At 47.6% G+C, this 24,203-nt stretch overlaps 1 protein-coding gene across 2 annotated transcripts in view; it reads left to right on the top strand.

Moving 5' to 3' along the window:
- The window catches only part of Cabin1 (calcineurin binding protein 1), a 128,788-nt gene that overhangs the window by 60,539 nt on the left and 44,046 nt on the right, over positions 1–24,203 (top strand). For both annotated transcript variants that reach the window (XM_055598963.1, XM_055598962.1), the window contains exons 27-28: positions 12,545–12,727; positions 17,985–18,316. In XM_055598963.1, coding sequence (XP_055454938.1) covers positions 12,545–12,727; positions 17,985–18,316 — 515 coding nt within the window. The remainder of the gene's footprint in view (positions 1–12,544; positions 12,728–17,984; positions 18,317–24,203) is intronic.

Raw genomic sequence — 24,203 nt, 5'->3', positions numbered from 1 at the left:
TGTTAACTGTGGAGGCACTGGGTCTCCACACCTCTTTTTTGTCCAGCCCCAATGTATGAAGAGCCTAACACTTTCAGAACCCCCAGCCTCTTCACCATCTGTAATAGGAAAATAGTTAGAGCCCTAAAATTAGCCATACTCTTCAGATGTTGTGGTGACCTTTCCATCAGTTTCTCTGGTTTCTAGGGAAAGGTCCAGACCTTAGGCAGAAGCAAGCAGATTGCAAGTTACGGCATTTGCTGGTAGCTTGAAGCCACATTACCCACTGCTGCTCCTGCTTCATGAACAAAGACCGGAGAGTAATACTTCCTGTTGAGTCAGAGTCACCCTCCCAGCACAGCTAGGGTGATGAGTGCTTCTAGCCCAGTACCACCTTGATACGGGGTAGTTTGAGGTCAGATGGAGGGGCTCTAGATTAAGAGACCACTGAATTCCAAACTAGCCCCATTGAGTACACGCTCAGCTTCCTTAGACAGGGCGTTATTTGTTTGCCTCAAAGTATTTGCACAGCCTGGCGTCTTCCTGCAGTTCTTCAGGTCATCAGTGAACAGGAACTGGGTAATACCTCATAGGGTGAGGAGCCCAGGCCCTAGGCTATGTCATTGTTCTTGGTTTTACCTTTAACTCTCTAGCTAGAGTATGGCCTCAAAAGATATGTAGTCAGTGCCAGATGAATCATCAGGTGGATATAGGTAACCCGCTGCTTGATAAGAGCTCTGTCCTAAGACCCAGCCTCACTGTCTGAACTGTTCTGAATTGAAACTGTGCTGCCTGCACTAGAGGTGAACACTTCTTTCAGCCTGTCACACTTGGTGAAAGCTTTGGGATTGGCCCTTGAGGCCACAGTAGCCAGCCATCACATCCAGCTCTTCTTAGCAAGGACACCATAGACTGACCAAACAGAGACTGAGAGGGAAAGGGGGGTAGAAAGGGAGAGGGAGGGAGGGAGGAAGGGAGAGAAGGAAAGTTTGAGATGGAGTGTCTAGCTGATGCAGCTGTTCTCCCAACTCAGCTAACTTCTTCCGGTGCATCTCCTGAAATTAGCCCTTATACTTCATATTGAGACTTCCTGACTAGGGAAAAAGTGACACGAGAAGTACACTGTAACCTTCAAGGGGCTCCCAGTCATTGCTATGTATACATGCCAAGTGGCGGAAGGTAATAGTTGATTAGACTCTTGCTCTGCCCCACATGCTAGTTGGTGCAGCGCTGTGCAATGTGTGCATTCATGAGCAATTAAGCTGCTCCGCATAGCACCATATGCTCTCAGTACTGAGTCCAGGCAGGCGCATGCAGGTCCCTAAAAGAAAATGAACCTGAGAGCAGCCGGGCCTTCCTGTATGTCGAGGCAGAGCTGAAAGAGTAAGGTCAAAGTCTTCTCCAGCCAGGTAGGGGCCTGACTTTACAGATTGTGCTGTTTCTGTCCTGCTTGGAGGTGCCTCAGTGAAGGGTGCGTGGAAGAGGGCCATTTCTAAGTGGCTTTTGCCTCCAGTTGATCTGGTTAATTGACTTGAAGGGTATGTCAGTATCAATATTTATTGGATGAAGAGCTTTACTCTTTTCCTGTCACGCTCCATGTCACTTGAGAATGTCAAAGCCAGGAAGGGCCTCAGAGGCCAGGGGGCTTGTCCTGTGGATGATCTGGGATTCTTTAACCAGCGTGGGCCTAAATCCATCCAGGTCTTCTAGCAGCACAATGCAGATGCACAGAACAGCCCTGTAAGCTCAGAGGGGGTAGGCTCAAGTCAGTCACTTGCATAGCTGAGATTAACCAAAGGTCAGTCCTGGAGAGGTGAGATTACATGTCCTAGACTTGTAACTGGCTTGGTTAGGGATAAAAGGCCAAATGTAACCAAGTTCTAAATGGTCTGTATTGGCAGAGAGGACCAGAGCAAAAGGAGCCTAAGGAGCTGGTATCTATGGTTCCAGGTTTGCCACTCAAGCCCATTATTAGCATGGAAAGAGCTACCAAGGATGTCCAAGTTGTAGAGGGGGGACTTCATAGGGATCCTAGGGTACCATGCCCTCTTCATGGTCATCCATCTTCACCCACCATTCTCTCACTGTTGTGTGCTGTTTGTTTTCATCTTCACCTGTTCACCCCACACTGCCTCCACCAATATTGCCCGTGCTGCCCCTAACCCTGCCCACACTCTGTTCTCCAGGCTTTGTCTTTCTGCTTGCACCTGTCACGGCTCGCTTCAGGGAACAGTGCAGACCGCATGCTCAGCCCTCAGTCCGGCTCCCTGCTTCCCCTGTGACCAGGAGCACCTTCATGTCTGCCGGTCCTGTGATTTCAAGAATGTCTGTTTGATGTGCCGTGCTTGGCTTCTGCCAGCTGCCCATTTCCCAGTTCTGGCCTGATGCAAAGGCAGTGGTAGCCTCTACCCAGCAGTTCTCCTGCCTCCCTGCCTGGCAGCTAGTTCAGGCCTGGATTTCCATTGCTTTGTCCATTTATTCTTAAAACAACAACAAAAAGGCATCAGACTAAGCTCCAAATTCATTGTATGAGGACAAGTCTAAAAACTGCAGATTGTGCAGAGTAGCCAAAACTCTGAGTTGGGCACTGTGTTTGTAGTTCATCGTGTCCTGACTGCTAAGGGCCAGGAGTTGCAAGTGACTTTTCAGTCAGTCCTGAACCTCTGCCCTCCTAGGGAGAAGGGCAGGTTAGATTCTGTAAACAGACCTGTGCAAAGTGGGAGCAACTCCCAAGGGAGCTCATGCTATTAGAGACAGAGTCAGTTACCTCCTTTCTGCTCCCCTTTCAGGCCATTGCTGGTGATGGCAGCTCAACAGCTCCTGCTGCGTGCTAGGCATGGAGGAGGGCACCATGGGGAAAGTCAAGATGAGAGTGCCCTGATCCCCACTGTGGTTGGGCCCGCATGTTCCTAGGTGGTGCCTTGAGATAGTGGTTGGTTCACTAAGGTCTGTGGGTTGGGATAAGTACTATCAGCCCTACTGGCCATTGAGGGAGATTTGGGGGGGTGGGATAAAGACAATATGGGTTAGAGAGCCCTGCAGTGTCTGGATGCTAGGTTGTCTGGGTGGGCACAAAGGGATGTTGTGCGGGAAAAAACTTGAGAGAGCAGCTATGCTCCAAGAGGTGAGGTTCTTTTCTGCAGGCAGCAGAGTGACAGGGTCACGGGAACTCCTGCGTGGCTCCAAACACACAGATTCTCCTTGTCTTTTATTGGAAGAACGTTCCTGGGAAGTACACCAGATAGCCGTGAGTTCTTAGCAGGCTGCTCCCTAGCCTTGGGAGTGTGGGAAGCCTGTTGAATCTCTCTGGCCATGTCTCTCCTGACCTGAGATACAGAGTGAAAGAGACATGGAGGAGCCACTTTCTCCTCCCTGTGAATGCCAGGTTCCCAGCACCACTGTCTGAGCAAGGTGGAGCTTGAAGTGTCTGACATAGCTTCACTGACCCAAGAAAAGTAGCTAGCAGGTTGGGAATGCACCTGTTTCCCCGTGGTGTGATGCCCTGCCGCCCACCTGCTGCTTGCTTCTCTCTTGGGGCCTCTTCGCTGCTGGTGGCTCTTGTTGGTGCCTTTGCAGTCTCCTCAGCCTGCTATGGGCACCTCTGTTTCCCACGGCCAGCCCTGCTCCTGGTGGACCCATCCCTTCCTGGTAGCTGGCTAGCAAAGACCAGTGGGAATGGATTTTGCTTCGTTGGAAATTCCTCAGAATCTTGATTCTACTTGAGTTTGTGGTTTTTAGTAACTTGTTTTCTGGTTGGCAGACATTCTGGTCTCTTTAGGCCAAAGCCACTACAGTGTCTGATGCATGGTCACATGTCTTTTTCTGCATACTCATTGGCCTAAGCTTAGGAAACAAACAGGAGCTATTGCAGGTCTTACTGCTGGAACAAGTGGAGATCCTGGAAGTTTGCCTCTCGTCAGGAAACTCTCTCAGACTGTCTGGGCATCCCGTGGTGTTAAGCATAATTAAACCTGGGTGAGGAGAGACTCGGAGCCTCCTCCCAAGCAGATAAGGCAGTCTGCCTTTCTGCTGTGGAGCCAGCTCCTTTCTCTCCTTGTGGTGGGCTCTCGCTCCTTCTGATCCTACCCTGGAGGTGGAGGATGCCAGGGCTTCAACAGGTGCCTGGCAGCCCTATTCCCTCTCAGGATTCAGAGGGACAGGCTGCAGTGGCTCCTGTGCCTCTGTGTGGTGAAGAGAATCAGATATTTCTAATGTTGCCCCAAGTATTCCTTGCTATGAAAAGTTGCCACGGAAGCAAATTTTTAAAAGACGATTCTCAATAAGAAGTTCAGGGCCAGCCTGCAGCCCGCTTGCTGGTGCCAGTCTTCTTTCCTTTTGACCACCAGGCAGCTTCTTCAGGAAAATACACCTCTACCTTCTGAGACTCAGGGCTAAACTGGGCTGTGTGTGGTCCTTAGGGGGTCCCATTCATGTGTCAGTCTCTTGTAGGTCTTTCTCACCCAGCCAGGAAAGTTTGGCCAGAAGTTTTTAAATCTATTTTTATGAATATGATTATTTTGCCTCAATATGTGTCTGTACCACATATATGTCTGGTGCCCAGGGAGGTTAGAAGATGTTGGATCCTGTAGGACAGGAGTTACAGTTATAAGCTGCCACGTTGGTGCTGGGAACGGAACCCCTATCCTCTAGAAGAGCAGCCAATGCTTTTTAACTGCTGAGTAATCTCCATATTCATGGGCTGAATCTTGATCTTCCTTGACCAAATAGGCTTTCTGTGGGTTTCTTGAACTGTTTCCAGTCCAGGGCACACTGCAATCTCTGTTTCAGGACCCCTTCAGAGATGGAACTGCTGAGTAAGACAAGGCACCAGAGAAAACACTACTTGCCTCTGCTCACATGTGGTCAGCTCTATGCAGGCCACCAGGGGAATAGTCTTTTCTTTAGTAGCATTAGCCACACTCATGCCAAGGCTCCTTTGTGTGCCCAGTGTCAGCCTGCTTTGGACTCTGAGCAACAGGATCCCAGGAAAGATCTGCAGTGTGGCAGCTGTGTAGACGAGGTAGGCCTGCAGCTCAGCTCTTAGCTGTGCGCTCCTAGCCCCAATGTGCCTGGGCCATGTGCTGTGCATATTGGGACCAAGGTGACTTCAGATACCTGGGAAACAGATGTAGTGTTAGTCAGGGAGGGTAAGTTCCTCCCCAAAGGCACAAAGTGGTGTCTGGCAGTCCCACCCAAAAGGCATGTGACCCTACTCTCACAGAAGTCTCCCCAACTTTTGGCTTTCTTCAGTGCACTGGGCTTTGTGTGGCTCTGCCTGGTGACCTGAGAAGACTACCCTGCCGAGGGTCTTCTGGCAGTCAGGAGGAAACAGTGGTCAGTAACATCCCTTTGCCTTGTGCCCCACTGACAAGCCTCAAGGGCAGGGCTTCCTGACCAGGAGGAGAAGCTGCCCCAGGCTTCCCACACAGTTCTCCTTGTGGCTCCCAGCCAACTGATTCAACTTGAGTCTAAGGCTGGCCTGTGTTCTGGGAGAGCTGCTAGACTCGGCTGTTGTCTGCTTGATTTCACTTGCCTCTGACCTGGCCCTTCATCAGCTAGTGGCAGGAACAGGGTGCTTTTGTCACATTCTGTAATGCTCTTGACAAACTTTGGTTGTTATCTTTGTGTGTTTGCCACCCAGGGTCAGCTGTCCCAGAGAAGACGTGGCTCCCTGGGAGAGGAGATGGGAGGCTGTGCATGTGTGCCACCAAAGCAGCCTGTTTAGTAATCATTTTTTAGATTGGCTCTTGCAAGCTTAGGTTGGCCTCAGATTGTAGAGATTCTCCTGCCTCAGCCTCCTGACTCCTGGAGTTAGTTACAGGTGTGTACAACCACTCCAGGCTTAGAGCCATGCTTTAAGAGCTTTTCATTTCTCTTTCACCCTGCTGCTCTGAAAGAAGCGAAACTTGGCTTCCTTCTGGCTAGTTGAGTTCTTTTTGTTTCTTTTCTTGAGACAGGGTTTCATTGTGCAGCCTTGGCTGTCGTAGACCTGATTTGTAAACCAGGCTGGCCTTGAACTCACAAAAATCCGTCTGCCTCTGCCTCCCGAGTGCTGGGACTAAAGGTGTACACTGGCTTTATTTGGGTTCTTGATGTGAAACTGTGAGTGTCTTCTTGGAGTTTATAATCAGGATTATTTTAAATCACCCACCATCTCACACTCACCAGACCTGATAAAACAGAGAGAAAAGGAATCCTGACTTTGCATCCTATTTGTGTCTCTTATTTGAAGAAATTCACGTCTGTTGGGTGTGTTAACACCTGCCTGCAGTCCCAGAAATCAGGAGCCTTGAGTAGGAGGATCCTAAGTTCCAGGGCATTGTAAGCTGCATAGTAAGATTCTTTTCTCAAAGGAAGAGAAAGAGGAAGGGGAGAGGGGCAGCAAGATGATATGATGGCTCATCAGGAAAAGACACATACACCAAGCCTAAGGACCTGCATGATAGGCCTCACCTACCAGTTACCTGCGTGCATTCATGTGTTCACATATACACAATAAAAAGAAAGACGTGTAATTTAAAGTTTTTAATCTTTAGGCCTGGAGAAGATGGCTAAAAGAGCACTTGCTTTTCTTCCAAAGGATGTAGTTCAGTCCTCAGCACCCATGTCATGTGGCTCACAACCTCCAACTCCAGCTTCAGGAGATTAGATACCTCTGGCCTCTGAGATATCGCCTGTGCCCAGGTGCACATACTCACATGTACATATACATCTACACATAATTAAAAGTAACAAAAATACGTCTTTGGGGTTTTGCTTTTTTAAGTCTTGAGAGAAGCAGGAGGGAGAAGATACTTGTTGTCTTTCTAGCCAAGGATGACCTTGTTCGTCTTCTAGTGGGTGTGGCAGTTACAGGTGTACACTTGTTTATGTGGTGGTGGAAAGTGGGCCTAGGGCATTATGAAAGCCAGACAGAAGGCCAACTGACTGACCTACATCCCCGGCCCTTGTCTTCTATTTCTAATGCATGTTAGGCCCCAGAATCCCATGAATAGGCGGCACTCCCTCCGTCCCCCAACTTTCCAGTCTTTGCTGTATACAACCTCTGACCCCAGCTCTGCCTAGTACCATGACCTGTAGGTTTTGCCACAGGACTGTGGTGGTTCTGGCTCCATCTGCTCTGCTTTTCTTAGGGCTGCTCTATGCTGTGATCATCCCTGAGGAGAGAACTGGAGCTTACTACAACATCCTCAGGTCCAGAGGCAGCCAGTGTTCTGCCCATTCTTAGAGGCTGTCATCATACATGTAAGAGGCTTGGGGAAGAGCCTGGGAAAGTACATCCACAGGCCTGTCCTTTCTTGGTCCCTCTCATGTGGCTGCTATTGGCTGTTTGTTATTTTAAGAGAGTGTTCTCTCAGTTGGGTGTTGCTCTTCAGCAGAGCACAAGCCTCCATTCTATCATCTCTTCTTGCCCACCCCATTTCCGCTGTAGTCTGGCTGTCTTCCCTGCATTGCTGGCAGATCCGTGGTTCCCTCATGTTGAAGTGTTGAGAGGACATTAGCTCATTAGAAGTAAATACCCATTTGCTTGAGTCAATCCTCTGTTTTTATAATGATCACAGCTGGGATTCCACCAAACTGGCAATTCCTTTAGGCCCAGAACCTAACAGCTTGAGAGCCAGTGAGCTGGTGGGCAGTCTGCCAGTGGGTGAGATCATCCTGCTGAGGCTTGCTTCCTGAAGCTTGGTGTTGGGTATGCATCTCAGCTGCAGTGACATCAGTGTATTTCCTGTTGCCTGACATGAGCTGTCCCTGGCCTGGGTTTCATGGGGACCTTAACAGCAAGAGCATGGCCTGCCATCTCCTGGAGGCTTTAGGCCTCTCTAGCATTGCCCAAGCTATCATGTTCTCTGTCCAGGCCAGAGTGAATGCTATAGGATGGGACAGGTCATTATGCTGTCATTAGTATGCGTCAGGTAATAGACCCTATGGAGATCCCATGTTCAGGAATAAGGATACTAAAATTTCTGGTTAAAACAAAAACAAACAAACAAACCAAAAAAAAAAAAAAAAAAAAAACATGAAATGGGTGGGGGGAGGTCCCTAAGGTGGTAGAGTTACTCAGCCATGTTTGTCTAGCACATCAGTAGCAGACCTAAGATTGGAATGTGGGCCTGAGATCCTTAAGTTCAAAGTTCTTCAACAAGGGCCAGCATGCTGAGCAAGCTTGGTTAACCCGAGTCCCATCCCTGGAGCCCTCATAAAGATGGAAGGAGATAACCGATCCCACAAAACTGTCCTCTGACCTCCATATATATGCTGTGGTCCCTCCCATGCATGCATGCATACATACATACATGCATGCATGCATACATACATACATACATACATACATACATACGCACCCCCCCCCACACACACACACACAAATACTATTTTTTTAAGTTACTGCACTGATTTTTATAGGATTACTGGAAACGTCATGGTCTCCACTTGTCAGTATTCTCTATGGAGATAGCAAATGGCTGTCTGACTTCTGCAGAGGGAGAAATGATTCCTTTATAGTGGAGACTCAAGTTTGGAATTTCTTCTGAGTATACACCCCTTATTCAGGGCTTATGAAACCCCACAATCTGATCCTGAAAGTGAGGAAAGAGTTCTTTGTCAAGTATGACACCTCTAGTTAGGTCCTGGCTTCAAGCTTGGGTCTCATCCATGGCCCAGATCCTCTGTTCTAACTGTGTCCGGCCAGCTGAAACTATGACCTGTCACTTACTGGGCGGTGGACCTGACAGCAATCTGTGCCACGCTGCATGCTGATACCTTTGCCCCAAGGGCAGAGCTCATTCTCAGGGTCGTTCTACATGCATGTCTGCTTGAGGTCAGGGTTTGTGTACTAGTTTAAGATGTGGTCTTATACTCACTGCAGTGTGGCTCAGCCAGAATCCATGTAGAATGAAACTTCTGATGGTCAGTAACGTGTGTGAGGTGTTGCTGATAAGTCACGCCTAGTCTCTGAACCAATTATGTATGGATAATTAAGCTGGCTTTTTACCGTGTGCCAGGCACTGCACAGGCACTCTGTGTAATAACCTGTATAATTATAATGACAGTTTTGGGAAATGAGCACTGTTCCTTAGTTTTTACATGTAGGGAAACCAAAGTGCAAGTAACTGTGGCACAGATTTTAGGCTTTCCAAGCTTGGAAACAGAGGAGCAGGATTTCAGTCTCTTCCAGATTCTAGCTTTCTACCTTGAGGAAAAAATTCCACCTTGTTTCCAATTTGTCCACCAAGTGGCTTGTACAGGCCCTTGGGGTTGCATGTTAGGCACTAAGATAGTTGCCAGTATTTGCTTTCTGAGGACTTGAAGGAAGAAGGGAGGGCCCTGGGGACTGTCTGCTTCTGCCCTGTGTCCAGAAGTCCTTGTGGGGCTCACCTCTAGATTTAGAGGGCATGTGCTGGCTTACTCCATCTCAAAGCATAGCTGCTCAGTGATGTAACATGGATTTGAACTTGGCTCTCTAGATTCCTGTTTTACCTTCAGATATGCAGTCTGTTACAACTTCTTCATTTATTAGACAGATGTAGTTTGTGCCTTATAGCTGACAAAATATATCAGTAATCACCACCACCCTTCTGAAGATACTGTACCACTTCTCAGCAGTGTAAGAGCCTTTGCTGGCCTTTGTGCAGTTCTTATTTGTTTCACCTTTGCATGTTTTACAAGGTTACGGTCTTTGTTGTTATTTTACTTTCGTTTTTGGCAGAGTCTCGTCTCCTGCCTTGTCAGTGCTAGCTTTACAGGTTAGCAATAGCACACCTGGCAAGAAGGTCTTCTATGTTTATCATCATGTTAGCCATTTCTAAATATCTTAGTTTTATCATGCAGGTCCAACTTTCGGTTTGGGTTCATATTTGTTCTACCTTAACATTTCTTGTGACTCATATTTTCTGATAATAAATTTACTTGGATTTTGCTTATCTGAAAAAGGCCTTCGTTTACTTCTCTACCCCCACCCCCATGACACAAAGTATTATTTGATGCGTACTTTCTGATTAGAAGTTTGTTGTAGGTTTTTTTTTTTCTTTAACCTTTTAAAAAGATTCATTTATTTAATGTGTATGTGTGTTCTGTCTGGTGCCTTCAAAGGTCAGAAGAGGCCATCAGACCCCCTGGCCCTAGATTTACGCATTGTTGTGAAACACAATGTGGGTGCTAGGAACCAAGTCCAGGTCCTCTGCTAGAGCAGTTGGCGCTCTTTAAGCTCTGAGCCGGCTTCCAGCCCCACTAATTCTTCTGTTCCTGTGTGTCCTTCCCTGTTTTCGGTTCTCAGTGGTTTGAGTCTGCTCATGTATGGATACATCCTGGTCCTTTCCCTGCTTAAGTGTTCTCTGAGATTCTTGGTGGCTCAGTGTCTTTCATTATTATTGGAAAACTCTTGGCCATTCTGTGTCCTTAATTTTTGCAGTGCTGGGAGCAAAATTTTTGCATATGCTGGGCAAGTGCTGTAGTCATTGTCTCTTACAGTGTTCTTCCTGTCTTGCTGCTCTCATTTCTGTGGCTGGTTAATGTGTTAGATCATTCGTGTGCTCTGTTCTGCTTCCCCACCACTGCTCCTGCCCCAACTTGAATTATTTATCCTCAGCTAGTTTCAAGTTTTTTGTTTGTTGTATAACAAATTAGGTTATTGTATAACTTAAATAACAATAAATTGTTGTATAACAAATATAGCAATAAATTAAGGGGTTTTTTTCTGTATGTGTATTTTGCTTGCTTACATAAATAGTGCAATATGTGAGTGCCTTCTGCCCACAGAGACTGGAGAGGGTGCTAAATCCCCAGGATCTGGTGATTGTGGGTCACTGTGTGGGTGCTGAGAACCAAACTCAAGTCCTCTATAAGAATAACTAGTGCTCTTAACCTCTGAGCCATCTCTTCAGCCTTCTAGCTTCAAGTTTCGATTCTTCCTTTATCCCAATCGTATCAGGGTTGCTGGGATGCCCAACAAAAAGCATCCACTTCCTCTCTTTTATTTATTTCTAGAAACTGCATTTGACTCTTTTTTTTTTTTTTTTTTTTTTTTTTTTTTTATAATTTCCAGTTCACTCCTGAAATTCACCATCTGTTCATGGATAGTATACAGGTTTTCCACTCCAGCCTTAACATCCTAATTGTAGTTGTGTATCACTTTAATTGCTGCTATTTTAAATAGTGTATGATTGTCTCCAATTCTACGAATTATTTTGTTTATTTACAGTATGGATTTTTGTTGCTTTTTTTTTTTTTGGTTGTTGTGTTTTGTTTTCTTTCAGACAGGGTTTCTCTGTGTAGCCGTGGCTGTCCTGGACTCGCATTGTAAACCAGACTCAGACTGACCTCAACTCACAGCAATCTGCCTGCCTCTGCCTCGCTGAGTGCTGGGATGCAGGTGTGCGCCATCGAGCCCAGCTCTTTGTTTCTTAACAAACGTGTGTATGTCTTATAATTGTATAGTGAGTACCACACATTACAAATAGGACCAACGAAACTATCTGAAGTAAATAACCTTTACTCCTTCAATAGATTTACCCATTCTACCTCTGGGCCTTTGATCTGGGTTGCAGTTTGTTGTTGCTATGATTCCCATCATTGTGCTTCCAGCTTCATGTCTCTCATGGTGAGACTTTACCCAGCTTTCTAGTTTTCCTCTCTGCTTTGGCATCTGCAGGCTCCATGTCTGCTCCTCCGTCCTGCAGTAGAGTCTGCTCTGCTTGTTTTGCTAGTGGGGCTTTGCTGACTGTCCTGGGCAGAGGCAAGGGTGGCTTTCTTCTGTTGATTTAGCCTCAGTCTTAGGAAGGCTCTGTGTCACTGCATCTCAGGGGTACAGCTTTCTTAGTGACCCTGTCCTTCCTCTGTATCCTAGAGGCAGCAAAGTTTGCCACCTGTCCCCCCGAAGTTGGAGGTTTTTGCCTTACGGATGAAGGGTCCAGATAAGTCTCACATCTTTTATAGAACTGCCTGTCCCACCTCCCTAGGCCTGCATTCCCAGGCATCTTTAAGCCTTCCTGAAGCTCTGCCTCTAGTCTTTTCCTAGAACGCCTGTGGAGACTGGAGAAGAAAGCCAGGGAGTGAGTATAAATTGCTTTTGTGTCCAAGATTGAAAGGAGTCTTGAGTCTTCAATCTAGAACATACATCTGCTTAAAAGTAGTTGCTGATTTTTTGGCCACTGCAGTTTCTCTTATATCTACATGGTACCAACACTACACAATGGTGACTACTCTATGTCTCTTCTCAATGCCACACCTCCCAGAAACACATTGGTACTTTGAAATCAGCCAGAGTAGATATTCCACAGTGTACAATGCACATCAGGACTCTTTTCCACAAGAGCCAATTGTTGAGTTTGCCAGCCCACTCTTTGGAGAAGCTCAGGAAGGTTGACCATAGAAATTGGTGCCTTTTGTGACTGGTTCAGGGCCTGTAGGGTGGGTTGGGCTCAGCACAGCTAGAGTGGTACCCTGAGGGTGCCTCTGCTGCAGGAGAGTCCTGGGCAATGTGAGAACCTAGCCCTGGTAGACCTTTCTGTTCCAGAGGTGTTATGAGTTCATGCTCCTGCCTTTCCTCCCTCCCTCTCTCCTTCAGACCGAAGCCAGGACAGCACAGCTGTGGCACTTTCAGACTCCAGCTCAACACAGGACTTCTTTAATGAGCCCACAAGTTTGCTGGAGGGTTCTCGAAAGCCCTTTCCAGAGAAGAGGCTGTCTGGGCTCAGTGCTCAAGCAGGACCAACTGGTAAAGACCTTCCAGGGCCTGCAGAGGAAAGAGGTAAGAAGCCTAACCTGCTAAATCAGGCCTCCTTTGATCTCTGAGACTCTGGGTCCTGGAAAAGCTTAGGCTTAGCCTGTCTTCCATCCGCATGCTTCTGCTTTTTAGCCCTGGGATGTTAGTGGAAAAGTTACCTCTCTGGGTCTCTGTTCTCAATATAGGATAGGAGTGGTTCCAGGGCCAAACCCCAGGAATTATGAAATTAAATAGGCAGCTCTTGAAGATGTCAGCATTTGTGTGGTTTCCCAGTTGTGCTTTGTGACACTTGTCACCTAGCGATGATACCTTTCCCTGTTTGGGAAAGCCATGTTGACAATGCCAGTATAGTAGTATGTCTGCCTCTGCCTTGGTGAATGAACGGTTATTAGAAAAAGGCTTGGGATTCTAAATGTCACAAATATGGTTTCTTTTTAGTCTGAATCATATCAGACTTCTTGAGAAATCTGCCTTTTTTGGGCAGAGAGCACTGATCTAAGCCTGGGATATGCCCAGTTCCCTTGGGATCCCCGGGTCTCCTTGTGGCAGTCTGCAGAGCCTCACTTCTAAGTTTGTAGCATGACTATAGGCAGGCTGAAGCATCCCTGATGCCATTCCAGGCTGTGGCTAGTTAGCCATAGATTTTTAAAGCTTCCTTCCCTGTTTTGTGTGTGGGACATGTGGATGTGGATGTGTGCATGGGTACATATGTGCATGGCACACACATGGAGATCAGAGTACAGGTCCACATTTTCAACCTTGCTTGAGCTGGGTCTTTTTGCTCTTTGCTGCTGTGCCTCAGGCTAGCTGGCCCGTGAGCTTTCATGGATTCTCCTGTGTCTGCCTTCCATCTTGCCACAGGAGTTCTGGGGTGCAAGTATGTCCTGCTGTGTCCAGCTTTCATGGGTTTAGGGAATCTAATTTCAGGTCCTCATGCTTGCACAGCAAGCCCCAACCCATTAAACTGTATTCTCAAGAGCTTTCCCCTTCATGCTAAAGTCATGCATATGTCTACTTGCCAGACAACCCAGTCCCACATTTAAGTGTCCCAGGCCAGATGCTGCCTGCTTAGCCACCTGAGAAGGAAAGGATCATGGCTTTTTCTAGTCCCTGAGCAGAGCACCTGAGATTGAGAAAGGGCGAGGAGGTCACCCTTAGTCACTATTCTATGCTGCCATCTGAGTGGACTGGATGAGAGATAATGTGCATTCTGTGGGGACCTGAGCCTAACCTTAGCAAGTTTCTCTGCAAGGCAGGAGCTCACTTGTAACTGGCAGTGGGGCTAAGCCATTTGGAGAAGGATAGTTCTCTTCTAGCTCTTTGCTCCAGGAGTCTTATCAGATGGATTTCCTTGGGCCTGGTCCCCATTAGGAGACAGGTCTGTAGTACTTAGTGCTGTCGTGTATGGCCCTAATCCCTGTACTTGGGAGGCAGAGGCCACTGGATTTTTGTGGTTTCTAGGCCAGCTAAGACTACACAGTGAGGTTCTCTCTAAAAAACAATGGGGTAGGAGAGAGAGGAGAGAAGGAAGGAGAAAAGGGTTAAGGTTAAAACCAGGTCCTGTGAAACATACCCGTAAACAACTGTAATCCCAGTCCTCAGCAGGCTGAGGCTGGTGGCTAGCCGACTGGCCTACGTAGCAAGTTTCCTCTGAAAACCAGAGGGAAAAAGAACTGCGGCCATTGCCTCACTTTCCCAGCAATCGTTGTGCTCTCCCTCATTCTGCTGGCATTTATAATAGATATAAATACACCAAAGGAGATTTAGAAAAGAATGGAAACAAGTAACATGTCCTATACATTCTAACATAGCATTTCTAGTTGTGAAATAGCGTTTTACTCTTGGGCAGATGAGACTATTCATTTACATTCTGTGGCCCTCCAAGCAGTGAGCTGCCTTGTGTGCAGCTGTCATCACAGACCTCAGTATCAGTTAATTTTTTCTTTATGTGAGAGGTGCCTGACGGGTAACTTAAGGGGGGAAGAATTTATTTTGGTTTACACAGTTGGAAGGGATATGGTCTGTAGAAGCTAGAGCTCTGTCCTTTGCAATGGGAGCTGTAGTGAGACTTGGTATGTCTTGAGAGATAATCAAGAAGGAGAAAACTGGAGCCTAAACCTGGACCTGGCTATCACTCTGAAAGGTCTGCCTACTCAGCATTCTTCCAGCTAGGTCCTGCATCCTAAAGGTTCCACAGCTTCCTGAAATAGCTGTGGAATAAGTGTTCAAATACGTGACCTATGGGGTACATTTCACATCCCGACTATCACAGCCTTTCTCCACCGTGTGTGAGGTTGGACCTTCTAGATTGATAAGGAGGATTCTAGTACTGCCTCTTTTACTCAGACTGATTTGGGCGTGGGGGGCAGACAGTACATTGCTGGCCGCTGGTAAGGAATGTTAGGCTAGAAGCAGAGGCTAGCAGGCTTGAACTGATGTGTCCCCATCTTCCCTCCTTCCGGCCCCCAGCCCAGCTTAGGCAGGTTGTCTGCCTCCGAGCTGGACTTCTAGCCCATGACCAGCTCTTAGCCTCCCCGAGGAAGGCAGAGTCACAGGACAATCCGCACTACAGTCTACTGCACCCTTCTGACCTTGTAGGCTCACTCTGGGCAGCCTTACCACCAACATGCTGCCTCCTCTAGTCTACACTGTGGGTTCAGGCCCTTGTTCATGCATTCACTGTCCACTCAACAACTGTGCTAGATCCAGGTCTACCTCGGGCACTGGACATTGAAGGGAGCAGCGTCTGCTTTCCCAGTCCCACCTAGCCCTGAGCCACTTTCCTTCCCACAGTGTCCAACAGGAGTGAATGGTCCTGTGTTCAAGAGACTGGCCTTCATTCTTGAGTCGTGAGCTGTCACACGTTACACTGGTCTGCTAGTGCTTGAGGAAAGACTTTTACACTGGGACTATTTCAAGCTCCCCTTTGCAGGAGTCAGATCTTCAAAACATATGCTCAGATTATGAAGGTAGCAATAGTAAATAAAGTGTGTGTGTATGTGTGAGAGAGAGAGAGGCAGAAAGACAGAGAGGGTTTAAAAAGAGGAAAGCATTGCTTGGAATTTTAGCACTTAAACACAAGCTCACTCAGTAGTTTGTAAATCCCTGAGTAGAAACTGTCAATAACCAGTGTAGTCCATGTACTGAACACTAAGACTTGCCATACTGTGGCCACATGTTGTCTGTGGTTGGCAGGTCTATCCCTGGTGTACAGCATTGTCCTTTCCACCCTTCCTAGGAGAGCCAGTAGTTAGAGCCAGTTCACCATGGAAAACCTACATGCTCTCTAGAACTCCCCGCTTTGCCAGCCGATGCCTGCACTGTAAGTGCGTAGGCTGAGCAGTAGTGTGTATTCTCACTTTGGGGCGGGAGGTGAGTATCATCCCATCTTCATTCTGCTGGTATTAGGTTAGTACTTTACATCCTGGCTGGGAAGCATCACGTGGACTTACGTTTTGGACCCTCCTCATTCTATCAAGGAAGTGGAAGACTGCAGTCATCTGTGAGGCCCAGTAGGCAGTTGGGGAGGATGTTTGGGTGAGGCAGCTCACCTCATCTTTCCTAGACCCCTTGGGCCACCCAGAACTCTGAGCAACTGGGTTGTTAACTGTCAGAGAGTGCCATTTTCTTTGGTCCTTCAGATGTGTATACTGAACTCTCTTTAGATTAGTGCCTTCCCTCTGCCTGCTTTCTGTGTTCCTGAGACTTTATGTCTGATCATTTGGTGTCATCCCTGGCCGCTGTCCTGGCCAAGTGCTGTATCATTATCCATTTCCCTTGTCCTCCAGGAGCCTCAGGCTGGGCTTACAGCCAGCCACTGCTCTCACTGCTTGGGTTGAGTACATTTGAAACACAAAAGTCTGACATGCTTGTGAGCAAGATGATGGTAACCTCTGTAAGATGGGTGCCAACTCTAAGCTAGGGGTCGACACCCTCAGCCCACAAGAGAGAAATTTATAGCATGGCAACAGAGATCCTAGGATTCTGACACTCATCATCCAGTCTACTTCAGATGTGGGGTGGGAGCTGATGTGAGACCCTGGGCTTTATTCCTAGCACTGCAAAACAAGAACAGATGGTAGGAGCTAGAACAGGCACCTAGTAAGCTCTAGGCTCCTGGGGAGGGAAACAGTCTTGTGCCTTTCCTCTACAAATTCTACCTTAGGATGCAGAGCCCAGAAAGAGGAAGTGGGTGCTGAGATCCTGAGCAAGCGAGTAAAGCAGGGAAAGAAAGGTAGAGCTCAGCGTGTGTGTGGATGAAGTGGTGGTAGAAAGGAGGTGCTCTGAGGAGCTGGGATAGCAGGTAGCCGAGGGTACAGTGAATGGCCGCACAGTTCTTTCCTTAACACAGAAGAACAGTAATGGTCAGCCTTGCCACATACCTGAGGTCTGCCCAGTTATGCTGATACTTGCTGTGACTATAACTTGGAATCTTGGTCCTTGTGTTCTTAATTTTGCCATATTCGGTTTCAGCTACTGCCAGGCCTCCTTTGCAGTAGTGGAAGGGAGGGCTATTGAGGTTCCACCCACAGTGCATATAGTCCTCAGAATAGGTAATACTGGCTCCTTCTCTAGGCAGGCTATGCAGCATACCCTCAGGGGCGTGGGCCAAAAACCAGCTGATGTCTTGCTCCTTGGGCCAGAGCCTCGCCATGGGCAGCCAAGGAGGCTGAGCCTCAGGAGCAGTGGTATGAGGCCATTCAACAATGCCGTCTTGAGGCCTATCCTGGGTTCCTCATGCTGCCTGAGGAGGAGGTCTGGTGTTAGGTCGTGGACTTCTCAAGCAGGGACCCTACATAAACACTTGGCACACATGCAGTGGGTAGGCTGTAAGTTGGGTACTGTGCTACCAGTAGAACAGGTGTGTCACTTGCCAAGCCTTTTCCTGGCTGTTTGACTAGCAGTGGTAATGTTGCCTTCCCTCTGTGGGCTGCTTTCCTGTGTACCTGTGCCATCCTAGTAGCACCTGTGCCACCACTCACTAGGTAGGAACCAGAGCCCAGCCTGGAACTGCTCCTCACTATTGTCTCTGGGCCCTCTGCTGAAAACCAGCTGGGACCTACCATTTCTTGGTTCAGGAGCCTATGTGGCCACAGCCAGGAGGGAGAGACCCAGAGCTAGCCCTGGGCCTTGAATCTCCTATTGCTAGGTTGTGTTTGCCAAGCATGGGCATCAACCCAGCTGTCCTTGACACCTCACTGAGGTGTTTCCATTATTTGTTATAGACTGCTGCACGAAGAGCTTAAAACCACAATGACTTTCTCTTCCTTCTTAACTGTAGGAAAAACCGAGGAGTCCTTGGAGAGCACAGAGGCCTTCCGGGTTGTAGAACAAGTCGTCCAGAAGCCTGTGGCAGACTCCTCAGCCTCCACTTACATCCCCAGCAAGCCCCCAATGTCCACACCTCCTTTGTGGGATGGGAAGAAGAGGGGTGACCCTGTAGGGGAACCAGTGGCTTTTCCCCAAGGCCTGCCAGCAGGTGCTGAGGAGCAGCGTCAGTTCCTCACAGAGCAGTGCATCGCTTCCTTCTGCCTGTGCTTGAGCCGCTTCCCGCAGCACTACAAGAGTCTCTACCGCCTGGCCTTTCTCTACACCTACAGCAAGACTCACCGGGTAAGAAGGGCCCTGGAAAGGGATGTTAGGAATGATGGTGGGTGGAAGGCTGATGGGCAGAACCAAGACAGATTACAACTTTGGGGTCAGAACCAAGACAGATTACAACTTTGGGGTCAGAACCAAGACAGATTACAACTTTGGGGTCTGGGCTTGGGGAACTTATCTGAGACGGATGGGAAAAAGAGCTATAGAACCAGAACCAGTCTAAAATGTGGACCAGTGTGCTCTGGAATAGAGGCCTCTTTGCTAACACCTTCTCCTGGGCTCACCTCATAGGTGCAACTGCCAGATCCATCTTTGAAGCCCCTGCTTCACAGATTTTGGGTACTGACAACCTCCCTCTTTTGGAAAGCAACAGCTCTGCCCTAGGCTTCACTCCCAGGGACTTTCCAATCAGATCCTTTCTTCTGGCTTTTAGCATTGGTGGGAGGACCAAAGTGACCTCCTTTTCCTTCAGTCATTCCTCATTCACTAGGTGACAGGGAGAGTTTCCCTGCCCCAGTGCCTGTTCCTACAGAGCGATGCTCTGAGGCATCGGCAGGTTAAAAGCACACACATGAGCAAGTAGTGCAGCTCTGCTGTGCCCAGCACGACAGAGAGAAGAGCAGGTGCACAGGACAGTGGAGTGCTGCTGTGGCTCTGTGAAGGCTGGGCCTTTAGTGAGGGGCAACAGGGAAGGCTTGAAGGAGGAAAGACAGCCAACGCCAGCAGCCCAGCAGAGTGTTGTGTGTGAGGGCCAGGAGGAGCTAGAGTGACCAGTTGAACAGGGGCCTTATAAGGTCTAACTGTAAGACCTGCCGTCATGTGACTCTTCCAGTTCAGCCAGGCTTTCCTCCCAGCCAGGCAGCCTCCTGCTGCCCTCATTCCATGCTCCACCACATTCTCTGGATGTTTGAAGACCCAGACAGGGTAGTTGTCCAAAGAAACAGACGCTTGCTTGGTACTAGTTACTTCACAGAACTCTTAAGGTGCTGGGTGCCAGGAGCCTTGTCTCTGTAGTGTTTGATATGTTCTTGTAGCTTGACCAGTTTTCGGAGAGCACAGCCTTAGCAGACCTGGAGATGGAGAAGATCATCATCGTCTGTCTTTGTAAGTCAAACAATGGTAGACTGGCTTGACTAGCTGCCCTCGGCCATTGCTGCCTTTTACGGCTGCTGACCCCACTCAGGAAAGCTGGGCTCACTTGTCTACGTCTGTGAGCCTTTTTTACCCAAGGACCTGGGTGATGTTAAATTCCAACCAGCACGTGTCCTCACTGCTGAAGAAGTGAGCTGCACATCCTCACTGCTCTAGTTACTTCTAGTGATCCTCTCCTCTTTGAGGAGCAGCAGAGCTCATGTTAAGAGCCTCTCAAGTCACGGTGAGGAGATTGTCAGTCATCATGAGCCCCTCCAGTTGGCCAGCCTGCCAAGTGTGCTCAGCTCTGACAGTTGTTATCATACAACTTCCTCAGCAAAGGCTGAAATAGAATGTGGGGTATACAATGGCTTATATGGATTATTGTCCATGGAAGGGAGGAAGAAAAGAGTGAAAAGTTGGGTAAGAGAAAAGGTTGAGTTGCTATACAGGGCCCACCAAGCTTCTGTATCCTATGATTAAAGACTTTCCTTTCATTGGATGAAAGTTGTCAAAGTAGTATTTATATCAGAATTAAGGAAAATACAAGCAGGGTGGGTTGCTACACAGGTACTATCCCAGCCATTCAGAGATAGAGGAAAGGATTATAAAATAAAGGCTGTCTTCAGTTGCAGAGAGTCTGTGTTTGAGGCCAGCGGGGTTTCAAGAGGCCAGAGAGAAGTAGAGGGATGAGAGGAGGAAAGAAGACCTAGGAGGAGGAGACACAAAGAGAAAAGCCTAATTCCATAACCTAGAAATAAACTCTCTTCTCAGGCCTGATACTATGTCTGGCTCTTGTCGACAGATAATGTTAATTTGGGGGCTTCTGGGTTGTCAGATACTTCAGTGGTAGGCCTTGTTACTTTGCCTGTGGGGTCCTGGCCTTACATTTACCAGGGCTGAGTGGTGGAACCAAGTGTCAATGGGGAATTAATTGGCCCAGTGGTTTTGCCCAGGACCTGGTTAGCTCTGTTGTTCTCTGTTGTTAAGTGTGTCCCCTCTGTGTGATGTGTTTTCCCTGTGCTCTTCCCAGGAGTGTTTCCAGGTCATTTGGTCCTTCTGTAGTGGCCCATGCAGTGTCTGGGTCCAGTCGACCCAGCCATATCCATTAGTTTCTGCTGCCTCTTCCCTTAGCTGACTTCCTAGATTGGGTTCCTTGATATGTGGAAACGGAATTTGGCCATGATTCTGAGAGATGATCTCTGGGGCAGACACTCTCTTCTCAATCTTAGACATCCTGCGTAGACAGCACTTTAGAATGCCAGGTGTGCATTAGATGTTTCTAGGATGCCCGGAATGTCTGGTCCCTGACTGTGTCCCGGGGCTGCCTCTACTATTGGGAGAGGTTTTGTGAACTTCATTGACAGGCCTTTGCTGAACACCAGTTGTCATCTACAGCTTTAATGACAGATTAGCACTAGGCTCTACTGATAAGCCTGCTGCCCAGGGCTTATCTCTGTTATAGGGGAGAGTCTTGGGTGCCAATTCTGCCAGCAGCTGCTTCTTAGATGTTGAAACACAACTTAGTTGTAGCTGACTAATTCAGAAACATAAACTGGCAAGCAATGACCCCTTTCCACACATAGCATTTTTTTTTTTTTTTGGTTAAAAAAAAAAAAAAAGCAAGCAAACAAACAAACCAAAAAACCATTTTCCAATGTGTGTATTTGACAGCAACAGTTTTTAAAAAATAATAAAATAAAACTTGCCTATAGGCTTAGCAGTAGCATTTTCCTGTCAGTGTTTTATGGCTCAGTGGCTGCGTGGACTGTCAGGTGTCTGTCTACTCTGGGATCCAACAGGCAGGTCCAGCCCGGGGTTGGACAGTTAGCTGCTGCTGACCCCTTAGGACCGTCATGTGTCCCTCCAGGTGAGGTCATTGTCTTCTGTGTGTTTTGGAGCAGGCACCTCCTTGGTATAGATCCACTCTGTGGCTGGGCTTTCTTGGAGACTCCGGGCTGCTCTGTCGAAGTAGACTGGTGTGATACGCAGAGAGAGTTATTGTGATAATGGGGGTGGGGTGGGCACCGCACCCATCTCCCCTGTCTCTGCATTTCTGTAGCTCCTGCCCACCCACAGCCCCCAGGTGGGCCTTCTGAGGACTGTGCCTGGAACAGAATGTTCAAGGGCTAGGTCTGCTCCTGAGGGGTCCTTGATGCCTGCGTGTAGCTGCCCTTCCAACCAACGTTCATTTTCTATATGCAAAAGATCAGAGAAGGCTCCTCTCGCACTAAGGCCTTCCCAGAGACCCTCAAACCTTAGCTAGGAAAGGTCATTCATGCAGACAGCCACAATGGCCCACAGCCACAATGGCCCACAGCCACAATGGCCCACAGCTCCAGGACCACATTTTTCACCAGGACATCAAGTCCTGAGCTGTCAGTCTGAACTCATAAAAACCTACCCCAGTCCAGAGGGAAAGCCCAGGAAAAGAGAGCACATTATATAAGGATCTTGTCATTTGGTTGCCTACACTTATCAGTTGGGTCTCCATGAAAGATGCGGTATGACCACCTTTGACTAGAAGCAGTCCAGTGCACAGAAGCTGATAAAATGGACTGTTGTGGGTTTTTAATATTTATTATTGATTTGTCTTTTAGTTAAACAGCAGTTACTCCTAATCTAGCTGTATACCCAAATCACCACACAGAGACTAGGATTTATTTAATTAACCTAGAGCTCAATGCTGGACAATAGTTACTCCATTCTAAACCTCCAAGCCTGCATTGTTTCCTACCATTCAGATTTCCCCCATTATACTTGCTTTTAGTCATATCTTAGGTCCAGTCCATCTCTCCACATGGTTCCAAGTCCTGTCCTGCCAATCTCTCCTCTCCCACTTGCTTCCTTTTCCTCCCCTCTCTGGACCAGGATGTCCCACCCTATTTTCTCCATTGCTCAGCATTGGCTGGTTGTTTTATTGACAATACAGAGAACAAATGGTGGCATGTTTACACAAACTTAAGACAGGTGATACTTAGAATAAGCATCACAATGCAATGTCCGGATTGAAACCAGATAGTGGGGGAGAGAAATCAGCATCTGAATGAAAAAGGGTAAATTGTATATATTCCACAAGAACATTATACCAACAATGGACCCTGGAGCCAACCAGCCAAAAAAATTAAAAAACCAAAAAAAAAAAAAAAAAAAAAAAACCAAAGTTCACCATGTTCCAGTTTCAAATGTAATAAAAATCTATAGTCAGTAATGGTGTGGTATGTTATTCCATCTTTAAAAGGAAGAAAATCCTGTACCGATATGGATGAACCTGGAGGGATGATGTGTTCAGTGAAATAAGCATGCCACAAAAAGGAAAACATGATGAGTCCATTCATGTATTTATGGGTCATGGCTTGGCCACACTAGCCCAATCAGAACCTGTTTCTTTGGTCCAAGGCCTGTGTGAAGGCTTTAGTCAGAGGCCAGCTCCTGTGATGGGACCCTGTGGTTTTACACATTGTACTGAGGCATCTCCAAGGGCCGCAGAGCCCTGAGTGTGCTAGGTGATGGGCCCAAGTGTTCAGTGTATCAGCCATAGAGCTAGCTATTCATACCTTCCTAAAACCCCTGCTCTACTTCTGTGCCCGACAGGCAAATGCTGCTTCATCTACAAGTCGTAAACAGTGTCTTGGGCCACTATTACCACGAGGATCTTAGCAGGCTTTACTTTGTGTGGTTTATAGAACAATGTCTTAGTTAGGTTTTATTTCAGCCTACAACTCTCAAAGTACACATCACTGAGGGAAGAGGGGCAGGACCTGGAGGTAGGAACTGAAATAAAGCAGAGACCACAGAGTGCTGCTTACCAACATGTTCCTCATGGCCACCCAGGACTATCTGCCCTAGAGGTGGCATTGCCCGTAATAGGCTGGGCCATCCCATAGACTTGCCTACAGGCAATTTTATGGAGACATTTTTCTCAATTGAGGTTCCTCTTCCCTAGCTAGCTATAGCTTAAGTTGACCAAAACAAAAACAAAAAACAAGTAACACACAGAAACACAACTGACCCTTTGTGAAGCCAACACAACTGTTAAACCCTAACCCTTCATTTCTTATCCCCACATCTCATTTTAATATCACAGTTTAAAGCATTCTAACTTTTAAAAATCTCAGTCTTTAAATATCCAAACACTTTAAAAGTTCAGTCTCTAAAATTCCTAAATATCTGTACCAATCTGAAATCACTGAGCTCCTGTAAAATAAAAAATGGAAGAAAAAAAAATAGGAAAGGTTCTTTCCTTTAGGAAAGAACCAAGGCACAGTCACAAAGAGACTGAAGCAAAACCAAAACTCAACTCTGTAAAACAAGTTCAGTGCTTGATGTCGGGGGACCTAGTCATACCCTCTGGGTTCCAGAGGGTCTTGAAAGCTCCACCCATCTGGCTCTGCTATCCATAGTGCATGCAGCTTGTCAGTAGACTCCCGTCCGCCGCGCTCCACACCTGCTGCTGTCTCTAGTCACACCATAGTACTTGTGTCTTCAGTATGCTGGGGTCTCCATGGCAGCTGGGATGCATCCTCCCCAGTTGCTTCTCCCAGCCTCTCTTCATGGTGCAAAGCCTCACCTTCTCTCCATGAACTCCTTCTTGATTTCAGAACCAGAACCACCTAAGAGACGTAAAACATTGCCAAGTTCCACAGTCATCGTAAGTTCCAGCTGTGGCTCCCCTGAGGACTGCAGCTTCTGTGTGCTTGACGCTAAGGAAATACCTCAGTGTTGCTGGTCAGTTCTAAATCACAGCGAGTTCTTCATCCCCAGCTAA

This window comes from Psammomys obesus, unplaced genomic scaffold, assembly GCF_907164565.1.
Source record: "Psammomys obesus unplaced genomic scaffold, mPsaObe1.curated_primary_1811, whole genome shotgun sequence".
In the NCBI taxonomy this organism is placed as follows: Eukaryota; Metazoa; Chordata; class Mammalia; order Rodentia; family Muridae; genus Psammomys; species Psammomys obesus.
This window is presented reverse-complemented; position numbering and strand designations above follow the sequence as displayed.